We start from the raw sequence: 22,077 nt of genomic DNA on the forward strand, positions 1-22,077 counted from the left end.
AGTCCTTTTTTCGGAGGTGACAACTACATGTAAGCCTCAGACTGGAAAACAACTGGGAGTAGAATGGCAAAATTGAGGGTAGAATTGGTCAGGAGCAGGATGTGCAAAGCCTGAAGGTAGCAGTACTTTTGGGGACTGAAAACAGGATGATGACCAGAGCATAAAGTTTAAGTGGGGATGTAATCATTATGAGGAGGATTGTAATGGTCATGTTGGCTCACATTTGTGACTCCTTACTGTGCAGGCATGTGTTGTGGGGATTAAGCAAGATAACCTATCAGGTAGATAGTATTGTTACAACCATTGTGAAAGGAGGAGGTAAAACATGTGGGGAGCACAGAGAGGTACATAACTTGCCCAAGGCTAATACACACAGGAGCTAGAACTCTCCCACGGTCATTCTGACGAAAGAGTCCAAACTGTTGACCTCTATGCTTGTCTGTGTATGTGATTTAGTAGGCAGACCAGAGTCTGAACTTGATCCTTTACACAATGTGGAGTTCTCTGAAGACATAAATAAAATAAGTAAATAAAATTTTTGTTTTAAAAGAATGACTCTGACTACAGTTGTGTTTGGAGAGGTAAGGAGAAGCCACCTGGAGATACAGTTGAAAAATGTTTATTTATATTCTCTATGGAGCATATGCTAATTTAAAAATGAAGGTAGTTCTTAACTTCTCTGTGATTCAATTTCTTTATCTATTAAATAGAAATGATCATGTCTTTTTCTCATGGGAGTATAAAACAATCGCATAAAATTGTACATGGTAGATACTCAGCAAACATTAGCTGTGATGATGATGTTGTTGATGAGGTTTGATTGACCTTGAAAATCAAGCTTAAATTTTTAATCATGTTTTTCTTTCTTTATTTTTTTCTTTTCTTTTCTTTTTTTTTTTTTTTTAGTTTAAAAGTTTTACCATAGAGCTTACAGATATGACTTCAGTCACTACAGTACAGTAATATGTTAACCACAGCCTTCTCCCCACTCCTGTTATTTTGGTTTTTCAGTTTATGGGAAAAACAGATGGAGACTATTACACTCTAGATGACATGTTTGTCTCCAAAGCAGCTGAGAGAGAACGTTCTGGTGAAGAGGAAGAGAACCAGAGAAGGAAAGCAATTGCCGAGCACCAGAGTTTGGCTGCACAAATGGAGAAATGTCTGTATTGTTTTGACAGCTCTCAGTTTCCCAAGCACCTTATCGTTGCCATAGGTGTTAAGGTATGAAACAGAACGTTTATTGCCCTGAGGAAATGATACGCTTTGTGCAGATTTGCCTCTTTCTTCAGACTCTTACAGCATTCTAATCTGTGCTTCCCTTATTCTGTGTTTTAAGTATTTTTCTTTTCTAACTTCCCATGATTCTTAGAATCTTCTCTAGAGCGAGTGTAAATATTTAGGTGACACAAAGCTCAAATTTTGTGTGATTCTTCTGTCAGAGAAGAAGCATTGGGTGATGCCAAAGGCCCTGCACTTTGTGGCTGGGCTGGACCACCAGGACTCCAGTTCTGGCTCAGCCATGTATCAGTGGCATGACCTTATTTCCATGGTTGGCACTTGATTCTTGGTAATAAAACCACTTCAGAAATACTCAGTCTAAAGTAGTTTCTGTTTCTTCCCTTACTTTCTCATAGAACCTATTTGTTTCTTTACAGACTATCTCATAATTTGCAAAATTTTACTGTATTTTACTCATTTATTGAGTCCCTCTCAATAAGGGACTTACTTATCATCAGTAAGTTCTGTGAGGGCAGAGGTAACTAGTCATCATCGTCCACCAAGCATGAATCCTGTTGTTAACCAAACATATATCCCATTGTATATAGACAGTATGTGTTTGTAGTCACTCATTTCAGTAAATATTTGACGACTTAATTCTTACTAGTGAGGAATTACTGTGTTCCCAATATACCAGACCCTAATAGTTCTGGGGAAAAGCAGACTCAGATGTGCTTGCAGAGCTTGTGTTGTAGTAAAATAGGGAAGAAAAGAAACACTAACAATTGTCCTGATTGAGGAAAGTGTTGTCCTAAAGCAGATAAAGCAGGAAAATGGGATGAAGTGACTGGATTTTTTGAGATGGTGACTCCTGTTTTGGGAAGGGGTGTCAGTGAGAGAAGAACCCCGAGGAGGGAAGGAGGTGGCATTCTGGAATGGAAAGGCCAGGGTAGCTGGAGTGGAGTGGGAGCAGAAGTGAATGGATGAAGGCTCAATCAGGAGCTGGCAATTTGGGCATTGCATGTACGTGTGTTTGTTAATTTGTTTCTTGTGAGCACAGGAGATACACCCCCTGTGAGCCAAACAGCTGGCAGGGGCTTTTCCATTTGGATTCTAGTCTTTAGTATGTGTAGATTGTTAAAGACTATCAACCTACCGCTTTTGTATTTTGGTTTCTTTAATTTACTTCCTTACCCTTCTTTGTCTTTCTTTCCTTCCAAACTTTCTCAAAAAGGTAAATGTGAAAATTCCATTTATAATTTATTCAATTAAAATAAAAACCACCAGAACTAGTAACTTGTATTGTCTAAGTTACCTCGCAGACCTTTACATAAGCAGTAATACATTTTTGTAGTTACAACATTATAAATATTTCATTTATCTTCATCCATTCCCCATCTTTTAAAAGTGTAAGAACAGATTGAACATGAAGTAACACTAAATGTTTCCTGCTGTGCTTGAGGAGAAAGTTGGGGTTATTCCCATCCCCGGTGCTGGGGACTGGCTGTGTCTGGGAGTGGGCGTGTGGGGCAGACAGTGCCAGTGTATGACCTCCTGCCAGCTTTCTGCTGTGTAGGCTGCATCCTGAAGTGGGCATTGCTTGTGCACTTGTGAAAGCAAAAGGCTGGCCAGTGAATACTGTGCTGTTCCATTCTCCTCGCTGGTCCTCTTCTGCCATGATCTCTACACTCTCCGACAAGTCTTCTCTAGCAGCATTAAATGCTTCTCTTTGCCTGTGACTTCCTGAGAGTTGGTTGATCTGTTTGTTCCCTCCTGGATGGTCTTTGTACTTCAGTTTAGAATAAAAAAAAAAAAAAAACAGAGTCTCTCCTTGCTCCACCTCTGCTTTAATGTGTAATCTTTGCTCTAAAAACTACCATCGACATTCAGCCTTTTGTCTCTGAATATTTTAAAATGTAGAAATATTGAAATATTGATTAGATGGAATTTCTTCCATGTCCTACAATATCTAACAGGTCATTTAATTAATCTGAATAAAAAATAAATTATTCCTCTTAGCTATAACCTAAGTTAATCATCCATGATTTTGAGTTTCCAAGGAATTGCTTTGCCATTAAGTTGAAACAGTATATAATATTTCAAAGCAATTCAGTAATTCTCCCTTGGCTTGAATTTCTAACATTTAAAATTAATATCTTCAAGGCAAATACACTAATGAACTATATTAGTACTCATTAGAGTCACAGAGTTAAATAACTCCTGATCATCAGCTGTTTTTGCCTTCTTCCTCCTTTTTAAAAAATAAAAGTCATCTATCTACCTCCTTAACACTGTGCTTTACTTTTTTTTTTCAAGTAGGCTTTGTTTTTAAAAACAGTTTTATTTTTTATTTTTAAAAAACTTCCATTTGAGAGCGAGAGAGAGAGAGCACGAGAGGGTGGTTGGGGAGAGGGAGAAGCAAACTCTCCACTGAGAAGGGAGCTCAACATGGAGCTCGATCCCAGGACCTCGGGATCATGACCTGAGCCCCCCAGGTGCTCCTTAAAACAGTTTTAGATTTACAGAAAAATTAAGAAGTCAGTACAGAGTTCCATATATACCATGTCCAGTTTCTTCTGTTATTAACATCTGACAGTAGTAAGCAAATTTACAAGTTAGAAATTTGTTGCAATTAATGAATCAGTACTGATATTGTTTTTAATTTTGAATATGGTTATGATTTTACTGTAAATTTAGGTAAATTTCTGTATCTACTCATAAGACCAAGCCCCTTTGCAGAATATTATTTATGTTCCTCATGAACACTGTTTGCTCACTATATACATACAGATTGACTTTTGTTTTCATTTTTTAAAAGATTTTATTTATTTATTCATAAGAGACACTGAGAGAGAGGCAGAGACATAGGCAGAGGGAGAAGCAGGGTTCCCTGTGGGGAGCCTGATGCGGGACTCGATCCCAGGACTCCAGGATCACGACCTGAGCCAAAGGCAAAAGCTCAACCACTGAGCCACCCAGGCACCCTGATTTTTTTTTTTCCGATTTTTTTTAAAAGACAGTTTGTGTATAGTGAAAAAATAGCACCAATTTTGTTAGGTAATACATGTATTTAAATATATAGAACTTAACCAGAGCAGTAAAGCCATCCAGAATACATTTCTTTTCTTAGTTGGATTGATTCTCTCTGTTCAGCCACTGAGAGAAGGAATGTCTGATTCATAGGCACCAGTTAGACTTATCTATTATTGCCATGTATTTTTTCATTCTTGCCAAAAGTTGTGTTATTTCAATAAGCAAAAACTTTCTCAGGCCAAGGATAAAGTGTCATTCATTTTGCCCTTAGGTAAACTCAATCTCTGATATACATGTAACAGTTAAAATTGAGACATACACCATAAATTTCCAGTGTGTTAAAATCTATCTTCATGGCTTTTAAAAGTTTAAAAATCTACCAGCTATCTTTAAAAACATTAAAATATATTGCTTATAAACAAGCATACCTTATGAAATATGAGCCATGTTTCCCATGGCTCATTTGTCACAACTGAGAATAAATACAATAACATTTCACTTTGTAATGTTTCCCCTTCTAGGTTTATTTATGTTTACCCAACTTCCAATCTCTTACTGAGGGGCACTGCCTGATAGTCCCTTTGCAGCACCATAGAGCATCTACCTTGTTGGATGAAGATGTCTGGGAGGAAATTCAGGTCAGTGTGATCATGCTCATCCTTGTAATGCTCATGAGCAATCTTTACAAACTATTGTTGGTAAATTCCAGTAGGTTTTTTATACCTTTGACCAGTGATTTTACTTTCTGAATTTACACATTTCCCTAGTTGTGTAATCATGTTTTCACCACGCACTACGTTTTTATTTTATTTATTTCCCTTTGTACTCTATCTTTTGTAAGCTTTTAAAAAAGTTTTTATTGAGATATAATTGATGTATAACACATTAGTTTCAGATATAGAACCAAAAGTTTTGTGTATTAGATAAACTGTGGCAATGTAATAATTATTTTTACTTAAAATTTCAATGTAAGATTTTTAATCCATGCTTTTGTGGAGCATGAGATAATCATTCCTAACACAGTAAGATAATAGATTATAGCTGAAAGGAAAGATATTTTCAGATAATAAAGAATAAATTTGGAAGTCAAGAGTTTCCTTTGGAACAGTTACCATATTTTCCTCCAATGGAACTGGCCTGTGATGCTATGATTTTTCTATTAGCCTTTATTTCTATACTTTTCCCTTTATAACCTGGCCCAGCTTTTGAATTCAAGGATTTTTTTTTTCTTTTTTCTTCTTTTCTTTTTTCTTTTTTTGTGACTGATTCTGTAAGAAACTGAAAAACACAACATGGGTGAAACTGCTCCTCAATTATTTCAAGACCTTATAATGACTAAAAAATAAAATAAAAGAAAACTCTTGCTTTTCTAAAACTTGACATTTGAATAGGGGTTACAGGGACCCCCTAGTTAGAAAATGTGAACATTGTAAGATTTCAGAAGAGACTGTGTACTTAGTCTTTGCATTATGCTGGTAAAGATGCTGAAAGAGAAGATATTTTGACTACATATTATGAAACAGTCTCTAACTTCTTATAATCTTTAAGTTTATGCTGTGAAAGGTAAAGGGCAGACTGTTTTAATGCATTTGTGGCTGAGCACAGGCAAGAGTGTGGACAAATATATTTGATGTGAAAAAGAAATTTTTTCTAGCAGTTGATGCCAGTGCAGTAAATAATTTAAAGTGGAAAGTATGCAAATTTGATTTTTGGAATTATTTTGAGACTTTCTGGAATGTCTTTTAAAAATTTATACATGTAAAACTGGCTTAACTTAGAGCAAAATACAGTGCCAAAAAGATTTTAAGTAATACAAGAATCTAGTCTGTGTGTTTTATATTTCTACAAGAAATTAAGCTACTTGATGGAAAACATTGAGGTAGATAAAGAAGAAATATATTCAGTTCAGTAGATATTGAGTACATGAATATAAGATAATCCAGGTGTTATGAGAAATGCAGAGATAAAATCATTAATTCTGCCCAAAGTTATGGTATATTCTTGTACAGGTTACATTATAGTTTAGTGGATTTTGTGAGCCATATGCATTATGGAAAATTAAACAAGGGAGTAAAAGCCAAGTTATTTTATTATACAAATAATAGCATTATGGCTCTTTTTGTATGGTAAAAGAAGAGATTCCTACAAGTTATAAATTAGCATAAGATAGTGAGCAAATAAAGTATCTGAATTATAGCATATTTAAAGAAATGTAGCTTTGGAGATTTTTGTTCTTATTTTTCAGATATATTCAAAAATTCAAATTGGGGCACGTGGCTGGCTCAGTCAGTGGAATGTGTGACTCTTGATCTTGTGATTTCGAGTTCAGCCCCACTTGGGTATAGAGATTACTTAAAAATAAAGAATCTTTAAAAAAATTCCAAATGACATACCTTTTAAATATCCTTATGGTTATTCATCCCCTTCTAGAGTATATATAAAAAACATTATTTGAATACTGTTTATAAATGAAGGAGACACTTCTTTTAAGTGATTTTTATCTCCATCTTCTAGTAACATTTAAATTTAATTTTAGATCTTACTTAATAGAAAAATGTAAAGATAAGTTTTGGCAGAGCATATGGGAATATCACAGATTTTGAATGAGTAAGAGCCAAATTTTTAGTTTCATTAAATATATAGTGAAACTTAGGTCCCCTTATCAGTGTGACAGATATATTTGAGCTTATGTTATAGTCAGACATCATAGGTCCATTTTGTAAGCAAGCATCCAGATTCGTGGTGTGGGGGCGAGGTCGTTATCTGCCATGGGCTTCACTGCCCAGTGCTATGAGGGGGCCATCTCACTGGGAAACCTCCAGCGTTGTACTGGCAGGTCTTTCTTGTGTGGTGATCAGACTCTCAGAGACCACTCTCTCACCAAGTGCCTCTAAGACAGCCTGCGAGTGTTCTGGCAGCAGAGTTGAGGAAGAAGCCTGGGGTGGCAGAAGCCTTGGATACCATTTCCTGGAATAGCCCTGTTTTCAGCCTTGGTGGTGTCTGGTTTTCCCTTATTATTTACCTTCTCCAAAGAATGATCCTGGAGTGTTCTGCCAGAGTCCAGGAGGGTCTCGGTGTGTTAATTGCTTTTTTCCAGGAGTTTCGTCTGCGCCGGTTGCTTTTTGCTGCACCTTCACTAATCTCCTCCTCCACACCACTCAGGCGTGAATCATCTTTCTAGTGTTCAAGTCATGTATTACAAGTCTTCTCTCATTCTCTTTATTCTCATAGGTTTGGACTGTTTTAAAAATTACTTTAATATTATTTTTGAGTGGTCACTCCATGGAGGGTATAGAGTTAAGTATGTATGTTATATTCTGTCTCATAACATTTATCTTTGAATAACTTTATCTTTACACATGTTCTGTTTGGAAAACTTGAATAAATTATAGTATTAATATTATATAATCAATCCTAAATAGGTTTGATACTTTCCAGTAAAATAATTTTCATTTCAAAATTTTGTTCTTATATTTACCCGGATTGTTATAATGTGACTTTATACAAATGAAAAATTGCAACACTCTGTAGTATCATTTACTTAAATATATTGTAAGTTATTTTAGTCCAGATGTGTTAGCTAAATAGGGAATGGCATCCCCGTAACACCAGGTATCTATATCTCTCTGAAGCATTAAATAGTTTTGGTATCTTGTAATAATGAACTAAAAACTTTCTTTAGTGTTTAGTTGTTGTATAACCTAAAGAATGAATATTATTTAAATACATATAGTGTATGTGTTATACCGAGCTTCAGGGAAATCCTGATTTATTGGAGTGAATAACCTCAAATTATGTCCTTAAACTCATATTTTTAAATTAAAGGCTTTTATACACAGAGGAGAGGTTGTTCAATGTATGTGTGTGTCCTCCTCAAAACTATTTGTATGATGTTTATATATATAATATTGAACTACTCTTGCATTACTACTAATTTAGGTTTTTGAGTTTTCATTTATGATTCATGACATCTGGAGTCTGTCTTCTTCACCATTGTCCAGAGAGTATCTAGAACGAGCATCTAAACAGTTAAGCCAGGAAAGGGCTGTGAGCAAACACGAAGTAAGGAGGTTTATGAGATATGTTTAGATTAGCTGAATTTACATTGTTATTGCTGCTACTACTTTTTATCTACCTTCTACCTTCTTCAGAAAACTTAGTTTTCAAATATGTAGTTCCTCTCTAGTAGTGATTTTCCTTTTTCTAGCATATAAGATTATCTTACCACAGAAGTAGGTAATGAAATTAATTACAATTAATTGAAAATATTCATAATAACAATTCAGAAACATAGTAACAGTTAACAAACTAGAGACAGTCTAAAAAAACATGTTATAAAAATGGTCATATTTTCCCATTTGGTTTTGTGTTTTAATTTTTTTGTGCATCTGTTACTAGGCCTATGAAGGTAACTGTCGTGACATACAATTAAGTAGAGGGAAGAAGGCAGTTAGTTAACTGTTTGTGGATCACCCATTTTATTCTTCACTGCTGTTGCAGACAAAGCCTGACTCACAGTGCTCTAAAACAGCAAGAGTTAATTTCTTTTTTTTTTTTTTTTTTTAAGATTTATTTATTTATTTGGGAGAGAGAGAAAGCAAGCACAGGATTGAGGGGCAGAAGGAGAAAGAGCATTCTTCTTCACCCACCCAGCAGAAACCTGAGATATGAGGCCCCGAAGCGGGGCTCCATCCCAGGACCCTGGGATCATGACCTGAGCCAAAGGCAGATGCTCAACAGACTAGGTCCTCCAGGTGCTCCAGAAGTTAATTTCTTATGTCATATTCCAGTGTGGGTTGGGCAGTTCTCCAAGGCAGATTGCCTCTAGTCATTAAATCAGGTATCCAGGCTCCTTCCATGCAAAGGCTCTCCTGTGGTGGAATCCTTCTCTTTCAGCCCCTTGGATGAAAGAAAATGAATACAAAAAGGGCACAGTACCCCTTAACAGTTTCAAATGACACATAAGCCACTTGTCATACAAGTGACACTGTCCTTTTGATATGCATTCTGTTGCCCAGAATTAAATATGTCCCCACCTAAATCCTAGAGAGGTTGGGAAATTTAGTTTCCTTTGTTTGCTCAAGAAGAGGAAAGTGAGGGATCCCTGGGTGGCGCAGCGGTTTGGCGCCTGCCTTTGGCCCAGGGCGCGATCCTGGAGACCCGGGATCGAATCCCACGTCGGGCTCCCGGTGCATGGAGCCTGCTTCTCCCTCTGCCTGTGTCTCTGTGCCTCTCTCTCTCTCTGTGACTATCATAAATAAATAAAAATTAAAAAAAAAAAAAAAAAAAAGAAGAGGAAAGTGAAACAATTTAATGAAAACAGCTTTTTTTGGGGGGGAGGGGTTTTTATCCGCAGAAATCACAATAGGGCTTTGGCAACTATAAGATTTGAATGATCAATTTTACCATGTAGATATCTATGCCATAGCTTATATTTTGTTATTTTTAATCATAATTTAACCTCATTTGTGTGCATACTGTCTCCATTAATTTGATTTTATATAGTACCAAAGTCAGAAAATTTTTAAAAGGGGAAACAATCATCTTTAGTCATCTCTAATGATTTACCTCACAGTCTCCTTATAATGAGAGTGTAGGTGGATAATCTGCACCCCTGTAGGCTATTAGCCAAGACTTTGAGTTTAACAACAAATTGAGCATCTAAAGTAGGGAGGCTGTGTTGAAATTCCTTATAGCCATGGCCAGAAATGAAAAGCAAATCCTGTATCCATTGCTTATTAGATATCTCTCTAGTTTATGTCAGATTACAATTACTTGATTTCTTTTTTTTTCCTACTTACTCTTATTTTATAAAATGAATACAAAACAGAAAAGCGATGAGTGATCAGTAATAAGTGATTATCAGAGATCTGGTGGGATCTCAGAGTTCCCATCCCCTACATAGCAGTAGTAAGTAGCCTCTCCCTCTATTGGATGTCAATAGAGGCTGATTGGGGAGCCTGCACAGGTGCCTCCTGTGGTGTCCCTAGGCAGTGTCTCAACAACAACCAGATTGAATCTCCAGGTTTTTTTTTTTCTTTTTTAAAGATTTTATTTATTTATTTGAGAGAGAGAGAGAGAGAAGGGGGAGGAGCAGAGGGAGAGGGAGAAGCAGACACCCCGCTGAGCAGGGAGCCCAAGTAGGGCTCGATCCCAGGACCCTGAGATCATGACCTGAGCTGAAGGCAGATGTTTAACCCACTGAGCCACCCAGGTGCCCCGAATCTCCAGGGAGTTATGCTGAGTGAAGAACAGCAACGTTATGCTGAGTGAAGAACAGCAACCTCAAAAGATTGTGATTCCATTGATAGAACATTCTGGAAATGCTAGGATTAAAGAAATGGAGAACACACTTATGGTTGCTGATGTGATGAGAGTGAATGTGGCTTAAGCGGGCAGAGGGATCCTTAACAGTGTTGGAGTTGCTATGTATCTCAACTGTATCCTTGTTAATATTCTGGTTGTGATGCTGTACTGTGGTTTTGTAAGATGTTTGGGGAACCAGGATTAAATGTACATGAGATCTCTGTATTTTCTTCATCTATAATCATAATTTAAAATTTTAATTAAAATTTTAAAAAGTTATAAATCAGCTGACAAATCTAAATAAAAAAAGTTTCTTCCTCCTATTTAGGCAAATATACTACTAGTACTTTATAACTATATGACACTCTACGAGGCCAGGTTTGAATTTAGAATTCTTAGACACCTTGGTGGTGGTGGGGAGTCAGCTTCTGGCTGCCAGGCTCCAGCCTGCTCCCCTTCCTAGCTTCATCCTTTACTCTAAGGGCTGTCCTGTGAATACATGTGGTCTTCCTAGACTGCATGTCTGAGCTCTGTCCAAACACCCTCCACAAACCACTGTCCCTCAGGCCTGGGAGTGTGAAATAAATAAGTAGAAAATAATAAAAAGTAGGGGTTTCATAATTATGTTGAGTTCTTTGGGAAGAGAAAACACTCTCTTTTCAACTTCAGTGTGTTTGACTTTCATACACTTGTTTAGGACACGATTGTAGGTGAAAATAGGGGACCAGTTGAATACGCAGGGTTACAAGTGAAGGGAACCAGTGGACAAGGACGCTGTGAGCATAGGTAAGCAGCTGTGAGGGAATTCCATGCCTGCCTTCCAGGAGGTTTTTGTTCTCCTCTGATTTTACTGTCAGTTCTGCATATTTTACTACTTGAGTTTGATTTTATCTCTTCCTTTTGTTATTTTAGTTTATTTGGAACCATTTCCACTATATACATAAAACAGTGCAGAGTAGTTTCAGTTTAAAAAAAATGTTGCTTAAGTATGTGAAATAATATAGTAGGTTTAGAAAGTAAAGTAACTATAAGGTAACAGTAGAGAATTTAATGTTTACTACTTATTTTTTTTATTTTAAAGGAATTTACTTTACCTTTTATTGTTTTTACATTTTATATTTTTTCTGAGTGCTTTATTTACCAAACCACTTTCCTTTCTTCAGATGTTCAGAAAATCATTGGTAAAGATGTTTGAAGTTAAAGGATTGGACTGCATCTTTTTAGAAACATACATGGGCATGAAGAGGCAGTGTCACATGGTTTATGAGTGCATCCCTCTCCCGAAGGAAGTGGGTGACATGGCTCCCATCTATTTTAAGGTATTTGAGGATAGTCTTTGCATGCATATCTTTTCATTATGGTGCTGTTTTATGAATATGATTATCTTTTTTCTTGTATTTTTTTCTCTATGTATACTTATGTCAGACTTTATCTAAAGAAATGAAGTAAAGCACAAAAAAATTCCGCTGTATTACACATTTCTTTAGAAGAAAATTTGGGAGTTTGATCTTTACAAAGCATGCTTATTTATAAGTATGAATAAACTGTCAAATGGTCATTTAAAATTTCTATTTTAATTTCTCATTTCTCAAATGAAAAATCAGGTTTTTACCTTGAAGTACTTTCAAGTCAAAATTATAGTCATAATTCTAAAAAAAACTTACTGAAATTCACGAGAGCTTACTATGGTTACATACAAATAGTACAGATTACAATTGTTAAAATAAGTTACTGCTCTTTTAGTATTTCATACCTCATCATGCTGTTTGTAAGAAGAAACCAGTGTCTAATCTTGACATACATTTTGGACATATAATTACTAGAGTGTTTAATCAGTTAAGTGTCATTGTAATATTCAGACAGCTTTTACTGAATAGCATGGCTTGATATTGAGCTGGGTGCAGTTTAACTTACAGATTAATGTAAATGCTTCCATGTAGAGCCACCTATGAATCAGTAACATGTCAGTGATCAGAGGAGGTCATGTTTTGTGAAGTGATTACAGGAACACTTTTCAGTGCAACATTTAGACAACATAGGATAGTCAGGTTTATCAATGTGGACTGTACATCCCAATAAGAAGGATTGTAAGACCTGTTAAGGTTAATGAGGTGGTGAAAATCTATTTCCTCTGTAGAGATTTTTTTTAAAGATTTATTTATTTATTTTAGAGAGAGAGAGAAAGAGTGTGAGCATGCTTGAGAGAGAAAGAGGGCAGAAGGAAAGTCCTCAAGCCGACTTCCCACTGAGCAGGGGAGCCCAATGAGGGGCTTAATCCCAGGACCCTGAGGTTGTGACCTGAACCAAAATCAAGAGTTGGCCACTGAAGTGATTGAACCACCCAGGTGCCCCAAGACTTTTTTTTAAAAGTAGGTTTCACACCCAGCATGGAGCCCAGTATGGTGCTTGAACTCACGACCCTGAGATCAAGACCTGAGCTGAGGTCTAGAGTCAGATGCGTAACCGACAGAGCCCCCCAGGCACCCCTCTTTGTACAGATTTTTAAAAACAATTGACTATGTGATTTTTAAGAATTATACTGTTGAAGTAGAAGAAGGAGCCGGATAATCCCCCAACCCATGCTGATTCCATGTCAAACAGAATCAGGTGGGAAAGATGTTATTATACTTTAATTTTGTGTGTGTATGTTGGTACTTCTTCAGGAGGATCTTTGATTACTGTGACTGTCAGCCTTGAGGTAATGGGATGCAAGATGGGGCAGCCACTGTTTGCTCACAGTGGGCGACAGAAATGTCATCACTCAACAGGATAGTGTGTCACATTTCTACATTAAACCTTTTTCATGATCATTAAAGATGCATTTATTTGATTTGGCTTCAGTTTTATTTCATTTTATTTTATTTTTAATTTTTATTTATTTATGATAGTCACACACAGAGAGAGAGAAAGAGAGAGGCAGAGACATAGGTAGAGGGAGAAGCAGGCTCCATGCACCGGGAGCCCGACGTGGGATTCAATCCCGGGTCTCCAGGATCGCGCCCCGGGCCAAAGGCAGGCGATAAACCGCTGCGCCACCCAGGGATCCCTTCAGTTTTATATTAAATGTGCTACAGTATAGTGTCAACACAAGCAATCCAGGCCCTTTAAATATGGAACAGCAGTATATCTGATGTTTTTAAATTGTGCTTATTAGACTGTTAATTGTATGTTTAAAATTTGTTTCATTAATAATGATAACTGTACAAAAATGAGAGTATTTTATACTCATGATCCTGGATTTTCTATTAAATATTTCTTTACCATAAATACTAGTTCTGTTGCTTAGCCTAGAAAGTCTTATGCCATTTCTGTGTATTTATTCCTCCTGCATTTTTACTTCTTTGTTATAGGGCCAGAGATAGTCCAAGTGCTTGATTGCCAGAGAGCTTATAAATTACTCTCAATATTTGGAAAAGGACGGTAAAACTAAATAAGTTTATTTGAGCAGATTTTTATGAATGAGATAAGGAAGTTGTGAATGTTTGTTTACAAACTTATGTTCAATATTAAGTTGCTTAGACTTACTAAGGATTGTGTTTATTATGTAAAGTTGGGCTAAAGTTAGTATAAAAATTAAGAATGAGTGAAATAATCTTATCTTGGCTAAAGATAGGACTTTTTTTTTTTTTTTTTTTTTTAATTTTTATTTATTTATGATAGTCACAGAGAGAGAGAGAGGCGCAGAGACACAGGCAGAGGGAGAAGCAGGCTCCATGCACCGGGAGCCCGACGTGGGATTCGATCCCGGGTCTCCAGGATCACGCCCTGGGCCAAAGGCAGGCGCCAAACCTCTGCGCCACCCAGGGATCCCTAAAGATAGGACTTTAAAAAAATCAAGAAGGTCCAGTTTTAAATAACAGAAATTAAAGCTTAATCCATTCAGAATAAGAATTACCATGTATAATATATCCTGTGATTAATTCACTGTATTACTTTATTTTTATACTATCTCTTTGTATTTGCTTATGAACTATTTTTTCATTAATAAATGGCTATTTCTTAGAAAGCCATAATGGAATCTGATGAAGAATGGTCTATGAACAAGAAATTGATCGATCTCTCTTCAAAAGATATCAGAAAGTCTGTGAGTATCTCTTTTTCCTCCCTGGTATTTAGGATCTTCATCTTGTTTGAGAAAGAGACCATTTGGCTGAGTGTCCAAAGGTGAAGTAATTCTCTGAATAAGAAGTTATTTTCATCCTCCTTGGTCTAGCAAATGTTCCTTTGTTCAAATGTTTATTTGAATGTGTATTCCTGACCTTCGGGCCCTGTGCCATTGCAGTGCCTATAATGGCTATGATAGCATTCCACTCTGCCACAGGAGCTCCTGTAATGGGCTTCTCAGCCTCTGTGGGACAGGTAATGAGAGGGCCCTTCTTGTTACTTGAATTATAATGAGAGAAACATTTTCCTAGAGTCTATTTGATTTTGGACCTCTTTTTTTTTTTTTTTTTTTCCTTATACAAAGATTCCCTTTTAGGTTCCTTTAAAACAGTGGTTGAGTTAGATGATGGCCTTATCGTTCCTTGTTGGACTTTCCTAACCATGCTGCCCAGTCTTGATTTGCAGATCATCTCTTAGATATGCTGCACATGAGTTGAGTACTTCTGCAATGACCTCCCTCTTTTCTAGAAATACAAATTAAATAGAATAGAGAGAGAATAGAACTATGGATTCCTTTTTGTTCTTCTATTCAAAAAGTTGTTTATCATACAACTACTTGTTGAGTGACAGCTATTTACCAGGCACTCTTACACACCGTAGAACAGAACAGAAAAGACCGTGGACTCTGGAGGGCTCAGTCCAGGTGCAGGGGTTGGACACTCCAGCCTGTGCTAAATCTTATATCCTGCTGCCGTGTATGTAATTGGTGTCATATTGTAACACAGCTACACCAGTCTGTTATGTATTGTTTTTGGAAGCTTTCATGCCATGAGGGCAGAGCTGAGAGTTACAACAGAGAGACTATGTAATCTATAAAGTCCAAAATATTTTATTTAAATTAAAACTTTTATATATATATTTTTTTAATTTGTTGACACTTGTAGTAGATGGCATCAGATAATTTTTCTTCTGTTTCTTCTTTTGGAAAGGCAAACTCCTGATACAAGTGACTGGTAGGATTTCTCATTACATTTATTGTATCTTAGTCAAAAGATTGAAATTCCATTGCATTACTGATGGTAGTTTTAATTGAAAGATAAAACATTGTCTACAGTCTTCTTCTCTTTACTTGCTGGTGAATTGGGCCAAAAGATGTATTTAAAAATTAAAAACAAAACCCAAACCCCTCTCCAAATGTCCTCTTTATTTCTGTCTTCTGTGAGCCTGTACAAAAAGGCATCTAATGTACGCACACCTGTTGTGGCTGAGTTTTTCACTTCTCATATCATGATCTTCAGTGCCATTAAATATTCTTTTATAGCATGATTTTAATGGCGTTTGAAAATATTTCATAATAGACATTGTAAAAGAATGTATTATTCTCCATTTGCTACCCTGTATATGCAGTTTTCTTACTGGTAAACCACCTTGTACCTATTCTATGTTTGTTTTGTAAAACATGCACAGTATTTGAGTTAAATATCTAGGAGGTTTTACTATTTTAACCAATATAGAAAATAAGAAATATCTTTGTAGGAATGGTAGTTGAATATGCTACTTTGAAGTATTGCAGAGATGCCAACAGTTGCCTTTTCTAAGTCACTGCATAGTATCTGAGAATCACAGCAGACAGGGAATGAGCCAGATGACCTCTCAGCTTTAGAATTCAATAATCATATGGATGAACTTCTGAAGAGAACTTGAATATTAGGAATAATTCCAGAGGAGGTCACTTTTTAGGTTAACAAGCTTTCCACTGCCTTTTAAAAATGATAAAAAGCGTTTCTGAGCACAAAGTGAACAATCTTGACTTATTTTGATGTTATTTTTATTCTGGAAGAACCTCATTATACTTATTTTTTAAAACTCAGTGCCCCTGGTAGTTTCATAAAATGTTTTACCTGCTTCATGATTGGGTGATTTTTTTTTTCAAGTAGATCCTTGGCTTCTAGGAGAGATTTACATACTGAAATTCATTCTGATTCTTTGTTGACTTATATTCTTCTGTGATGAGTATAACCTTTTCTTTTTATGCCTGTTTGTTTCCTTTCTGAATCTTGATTTCTTCGCTTGTGTGAAGTTTGTGTGAAGTTCATAGAAATACACGAGGGAAATAGACCTTTATGTTCACTGCAGAGCAAGTGCATGTTATTAACTGACTTGTCAAGAGAAGTGTTCATTTTTCCCAAGGCAATTTTATTGAGATTTCATATGAATTCTTCCCGAACTTTTTTTTTTAAAGATTTTATTTATTTATTCATGAGAGACACAGAGAGAGAGAGAGAGAGAGAGAGGCAGAGACACAAGCAGAGGGAGAAGCAGGCTCCATGCAGGGAGCCCGATATGGGACTTAATCCTGGAACTCTAGAATCATGTCCTGAGCTGAAGGCAGACGCTCCATGCTGAGCCACTCAGGTGTCCCTCTTCCCAAACTTAAAATACTATGATTTTAAGTTTAATTTCAACTAACCCAATGTGAAATAGGTTTTGTTGGAATGAACTCAGGTGGTTAGCAGGCCTGCATTCCTTCTGGAAGCCATGGGAAGAATCTGTGCCCTTCCCTTTTTCCAGCTTCTAGAAGCTGCATGCATTCCCTGGCTTGTGGCTCATCCTTCATCTTCAAATCGAGTGATGTAGGATCTCCCAGTCTTCCCTAACACTAACTCTTATGATTGCATTGGGCCCACATGGGTAACCCAGGACACCTCCTCCTCATTTCAGTAACCATAAATTAATCCCATCTGTGAAGTCCCTCTGCCATATGAGGTAATATATTCATGACAAATGTAGGATTAGAATGTTGACATATTTTAGGGCCATTATTCTGCAGAATACAGTAATATAGGAACAGAGGGCATAGGCACAGTCATCCCAAATTGCTTCCTCATGTTCTCTCTCCTTGGAAGCACTGTCCACTGGTGATGTAGTTCTGGAACATTGTTTTAACCATCCACATTCGTGATTTGCATGTGATGTTCTGCTTCCGATAGCAGAAATATTGGATCACCTAGGTGGCTCAGTGGTCCTGGGATTGAGTCCTGCATCAGGATTCGTGCAAAAAGCCTCCTTCTCCCTCTGCTTATGTCTCTGCCTCTCTGAGTGTCTCATGAATAAATAAATGAATCTTTAAAAAAAACAGCAGAAATATTTTTGTGATGATCTGCTTTAGATAGTGGAAATATTCTCATGGAGCCTTCCATCCTTTTTCCTTTGACCACCATGTTTGCACAAAGCACTATTGTTTAGAAGACAGAAAAGATAGTAGTATTGGAAGAACCTGCTCTGTGCCCAGCACTGGGCTAAATACTTGATGTGCAGTCTCCTCCTTCATCCCCACAGTGAACCTCGTGGCTCCTCCTCGTCCTCATGAGACTCAAGAGATGTTAAATAACTTGGTTACACAGGTGTAAGAATCAGAGCTGTGGTAGAGGCCATATCTGTCTCTTGACTTCATTTTTGCCTGTTGTCTAGGTCATACATGTTTATCGTATTTTTAAAATGCAAAAATATAAAAAAATACAAAGGCACAAAACCTTGTATTTTATATTATGTACTATTTGGTTAACTGATTTTTTTCTTGTGCTTTTCCTATAACATGAACAGCTTTTTAATAAGCCTTAATTTATACTACTTTTTATTATTTTATGACGACCACTCTTTCCATCGTACCATACTATCTCCTCCCAAGTCATGCCTTCTCAAGGACACAATATAAAATACATATAATTACATAGAACTGTGATTCGGTGCCAAAATGAGGAACTGCTGACTATACGAGGGGATCAGGATCCATCTGAGTAATTTGTGGTGACAGAATTCAGGGCTTAGAGGGAAAACTAGCAAGGATACAAGATCTACTTAATTGATGAAGCCAGAAACTATGGACTTTTCCAGTTAAGATAGAATTCAGACTACGTGTGTGTGTGTGTGTGTGTGTGTGTGTGTGAGAAAGAGAGAGAGAGATTATGTGTGTGTATATAGAAAGGAGAGATGAATAGATAATAGGTAATCCTGGAGAAACTTTGAAATAAGGTTGGTAAACTAAATACTGCTATACCCATCTCACCCGTTAATAAAAATTGTGGTTGACTGGGTTTAGTTCATCTTTGATAAGTAAATAGATAGTAGTAAAATCTCAGATTATAAACAAAGCTCTATGTATATGGGTAGGCCTCTCCCTATTCTGCTTGGTGAGGGAAATATGTGAATCCATATCCTTAGTCTCTGTGTAGTCTCAGGAAAATTACTGTTATTATTAATTTTTTTTACTGTTATATTTTTAAAAAATAGTACCTTCTTCGTGTTTTCCCCACAAACAGGAAAATACTGGTTTTTATTATAATTGCTGGATGTTATATATATGAGTTGTCTGGCTGAAAGGCTACCAAATGAATGCTTTACTTTGAAAGTTAGGTCATTGCCTAGGTATTTGTAAGATTGGAAATTTATTATATACTTTTGTCTTGAAGGGGTGCTTATTACTGTCATGTCATAGAGCAGGAGAAGGGATTCAGCAGAACTCTGTGATTCTAGGCTGTGTTCATGTGTGATTTATCCATTTATTTAGGTACCCAGAGGCTTACCTTACTTCTCTGTGGATTTTGGCCTCCAAGGAGGGTTTGCCCATGTCATTGAAGATCAACACAAATTCCCTCATTACTTTGGAAAGGTATGCTCACAAGTTTAATAAAATTCTGGAGTTTAGCAATTTGGTTAACACTTGTCTTTCAAAGAGAAATAAAAACTGGGCACAATATAGAGTGAAGTTGGTTAGTATGGTTCCACACAATATTTAGAGAAAGAAGCTAGGAACTATTAATAAAAGTATCCCAGAATATTCATAACAGTCAGGAATGTCACTTTGCAACCAAATATATACTGACCCTGTCAAGAGTGCTGATACTTGTTTTCCCGTGGAGTCAGCACGCCTTGTGTTGAACAGGGTGACGCCTGTTGACACCCAGAGTGAGCTGACAGTGAGCCAGGTTTTGTTGTGAGCACTCTGTTTTGTTAGATGTTCTTTGTTTCACAGATGAAGACCCTGACCTCCAGACAGGTTATGTAACTCAGTCACAGTGACAGAACCAAGGGTGCACATGCCTCTCATTCATGGTCGATGCAGACCCTTCGTTTGTAATGAAGCACCATACAGTCCAGGAAGCATATGTGACTGTATCGCTTCATGCCAGGCAAGTCTATAGACTGCCGGACATGGTGTTTTCCTATGTCACCCTCTAAGCATTGCACGTCTCCGCCATATCCTTGTGTATGTGGATACTGACAAGCATAAATTGCATTAATTTCTGTAGCTAACAGCACAGGAAGAGAATCATGAGGGAAATAATGTAGAATAATAAGCAGACTAATCAAAATCCATTTCTTACGGGGCTTTGGAATATGACTTTTAAATGAAGGTGATTTATAACTTTTAATTCTTTGTCTTAGTATTAAAATATGATTTGTTTCCTGAAAAAAAGATCTCCAGCTAATAATAGAAGAAACAGGAGTATAAATATACCAAGTAGTAGAACAGGAACCTCTGCTTGGATTGCAGTCCAATAACAAAGTTCATAATTGCTACATGTTGGTTAATTTTTTCTCCTTAGCCTTCACCAGAACAACTCAGAAGGATCCTCTCCTCATGGGGAGAGGTACTAAAACAAGCAACAAAATGAACAAGTTGCATGACAGGAAACACAACTAGCACACCTAGAATTACAGGGTTTGCATAGTTATAACTAATAGAAAACAAGATTTTTTCCCCCACGTTTTTATTTAAATTCCAGCTAGTTAACATATGGAGCAAAATTAGTTTCGGTGTAGAATTTATCAATTCCATACAACACCAGTGCTTATCACAACAGGTGCACTCCTTCATCCCCATCACCTGTTTCCCCCATCCCCCCCACCTCCCCTCTAGTGAACAGCAGTGTGTTCTCTGTAGTTCAGAGTCTGTTTCTTGGTTTCCCTCTCTTTTTTTCCCTATGTTCATTTATTTTGTTTCTTAAATTCCACATATCATTGAAATCTTATGATATTTGTCTTATCTGGCTGACTTATTTAGCTTAGCATTATACTCTCTTGTTCCATCCATGTCATTGCAAATGGCAAGATTTCATACTTTTTATGGCTGAGTAATATTCCATTGTATATATAGTCCACATCTTCTTTATCCATTCTTCAAGCTGATGGACCCTTGGGGTTGCTTCTATAATTTGGCCATTGTTGATAATGCTGCTATAAATATGGGGGTGCATGTACCCCTTTGAATATGTATTTTTTTATCCATTGGGTAAATACCTAGTAGTACAATTGCTAGATTGTAAGGTAGTTCTATTTTTAACTTTTTGAGGATCCTCCATGCTGGAAAATAACACTTTTCAAACTAATATTTATGTAAAATTTGAACATCCTTACAGAGAACTACTAAATTTTATATTTAGTAGCAAAATAAACAGAAATAGTTTCATTCCGTTTCAGACATGTGTCTGTGTTTTTTTTTTTTTTTCTCATTCTTTAAAAGGAAATCATTGGTGGGATGCTGGATATAGAGCCAAGACTCTGGAGGAAAGGGATCCGAGAAAGCTTTGAGGATCAGAGGAAGAAAGCACTGCAGTTTGCTCAGTGGTGGAAACCATTCGACTTCACCAAAAATAAAAAATGTTGAGTCATATCATTCATTTTTTAAAATTTCTTCTTCAGATTCCTTTCAGTTTTATTTCCATTGTATCTAACTAACCAGCTGACCCTCAAGCCAGAGGGAGAGAAGGTACTGCTCTGGGTATCTGACACCAAGCATCAGTGGATCGTGTTTCCTGCCCTACCTTGTCCTGTGGACTTCATTGTAGTAACTGGGAAGTGAGACCAGGTATAGGGGTACCCTATTTACATTCCTGTTCCATGCCTACATCTTGGTGTTCTGAACTGTTCAGTGTAAGATGTGGAAAGACTTTTCTGACGGATTATCTGGGAGGTATAGCGGATCATTGGTTCAGAGGGAGGCGAGTCTGCTTCAAGGTTGTGAAGATTATTGACTGGCGTCTCTTGAATATTTTAAACTGAATTGGCATTTTCAGTAATAATTGCAATTTCTTTTCAAAGCATTTTATAGAGGGGCTCTTAATTTTCTACCATTAGTATGTATATCTTTTTATTAAAGGAAAAAGAATGTTCCAAGAATAATAAAGAAATAAAGCATAATGTGTTCATGATTTGTTTTTATTTCTGGATTTTTAAATAGTGTCTTTGAATTTGGGGAATTTTACAAGTAATTGTTCCATGCTCACTTTGGCAGCATATATATTTAAACATAATTGTTCCAAATAACACAATTTACAGTTGTTTGAGTTTTGAAAGTTATAACCTAAGCCAGATCATCGTTTTGGGGTTGTACTATTACAAAATCTTAAGTAA

General features: G+C 36.7%; 1 protein-coding gene across 2 annotated transcripts in view; it reads left to right on the plus strand.

Moving 5' to 3' along the window:
* CWF19L2 (CWF19 like cell cycle control factor 2) overlaps positions 1–21,875 on the plus strand; it is a 147,669-nt gene extending 125,794 nt beyond the window's left edge. Inside the window, exons 13-18 of one of the 2 annotated variants that reach the window (XM_038536318.1) lie at positions 1,012–1,224; positions 4,776–4,892; positions 11,724–11,879; positions 14,564–14,644; positions 19,232–19,333; positions 21,188–21,875. In XM_038536318.1, the coding sequence (XP_038392246.1) occupies positions 1,012–1,224; positions 4,776–4,892; positions 11,724–11,879; positions 14,564–14,644; positions 19,232–19,333; positions 21,188–21,331 (813 nt within the window). In that variant the 3' untranslated portion in view covers positions 21,332–21,875. Of the gene's footprint in view, positions 1–1,011; positions 1,225–4,775; positions 4,893–11,723; positions 11,880–13,910; positions 14,165–14,563; positions 14,645–19,231; positions 19,334–21,187 lie in introns of those variants that run through there. The other variant, XM_038536319.1, reaches the window with a different exon arrangement.
* The last annotated feature ends 202 nt before the right edge of the window (positions 21,876–22,077 follow it).

This window comes from Canis lupus, chromosome 5 (assembly GCF_011100685.1).
Source record: "Canis lupus familiaris isolate Mischka breed German Shepherd chromosome 5, alternate assembly UU_Cfam_GSD_1.0, whole genome shotgun sequence".
Lineage (NCBI taxonomy): Eukaryota > Metazoa > Chordata > Mammalia > Carnivora > Canidae > Canis > Canis lupus.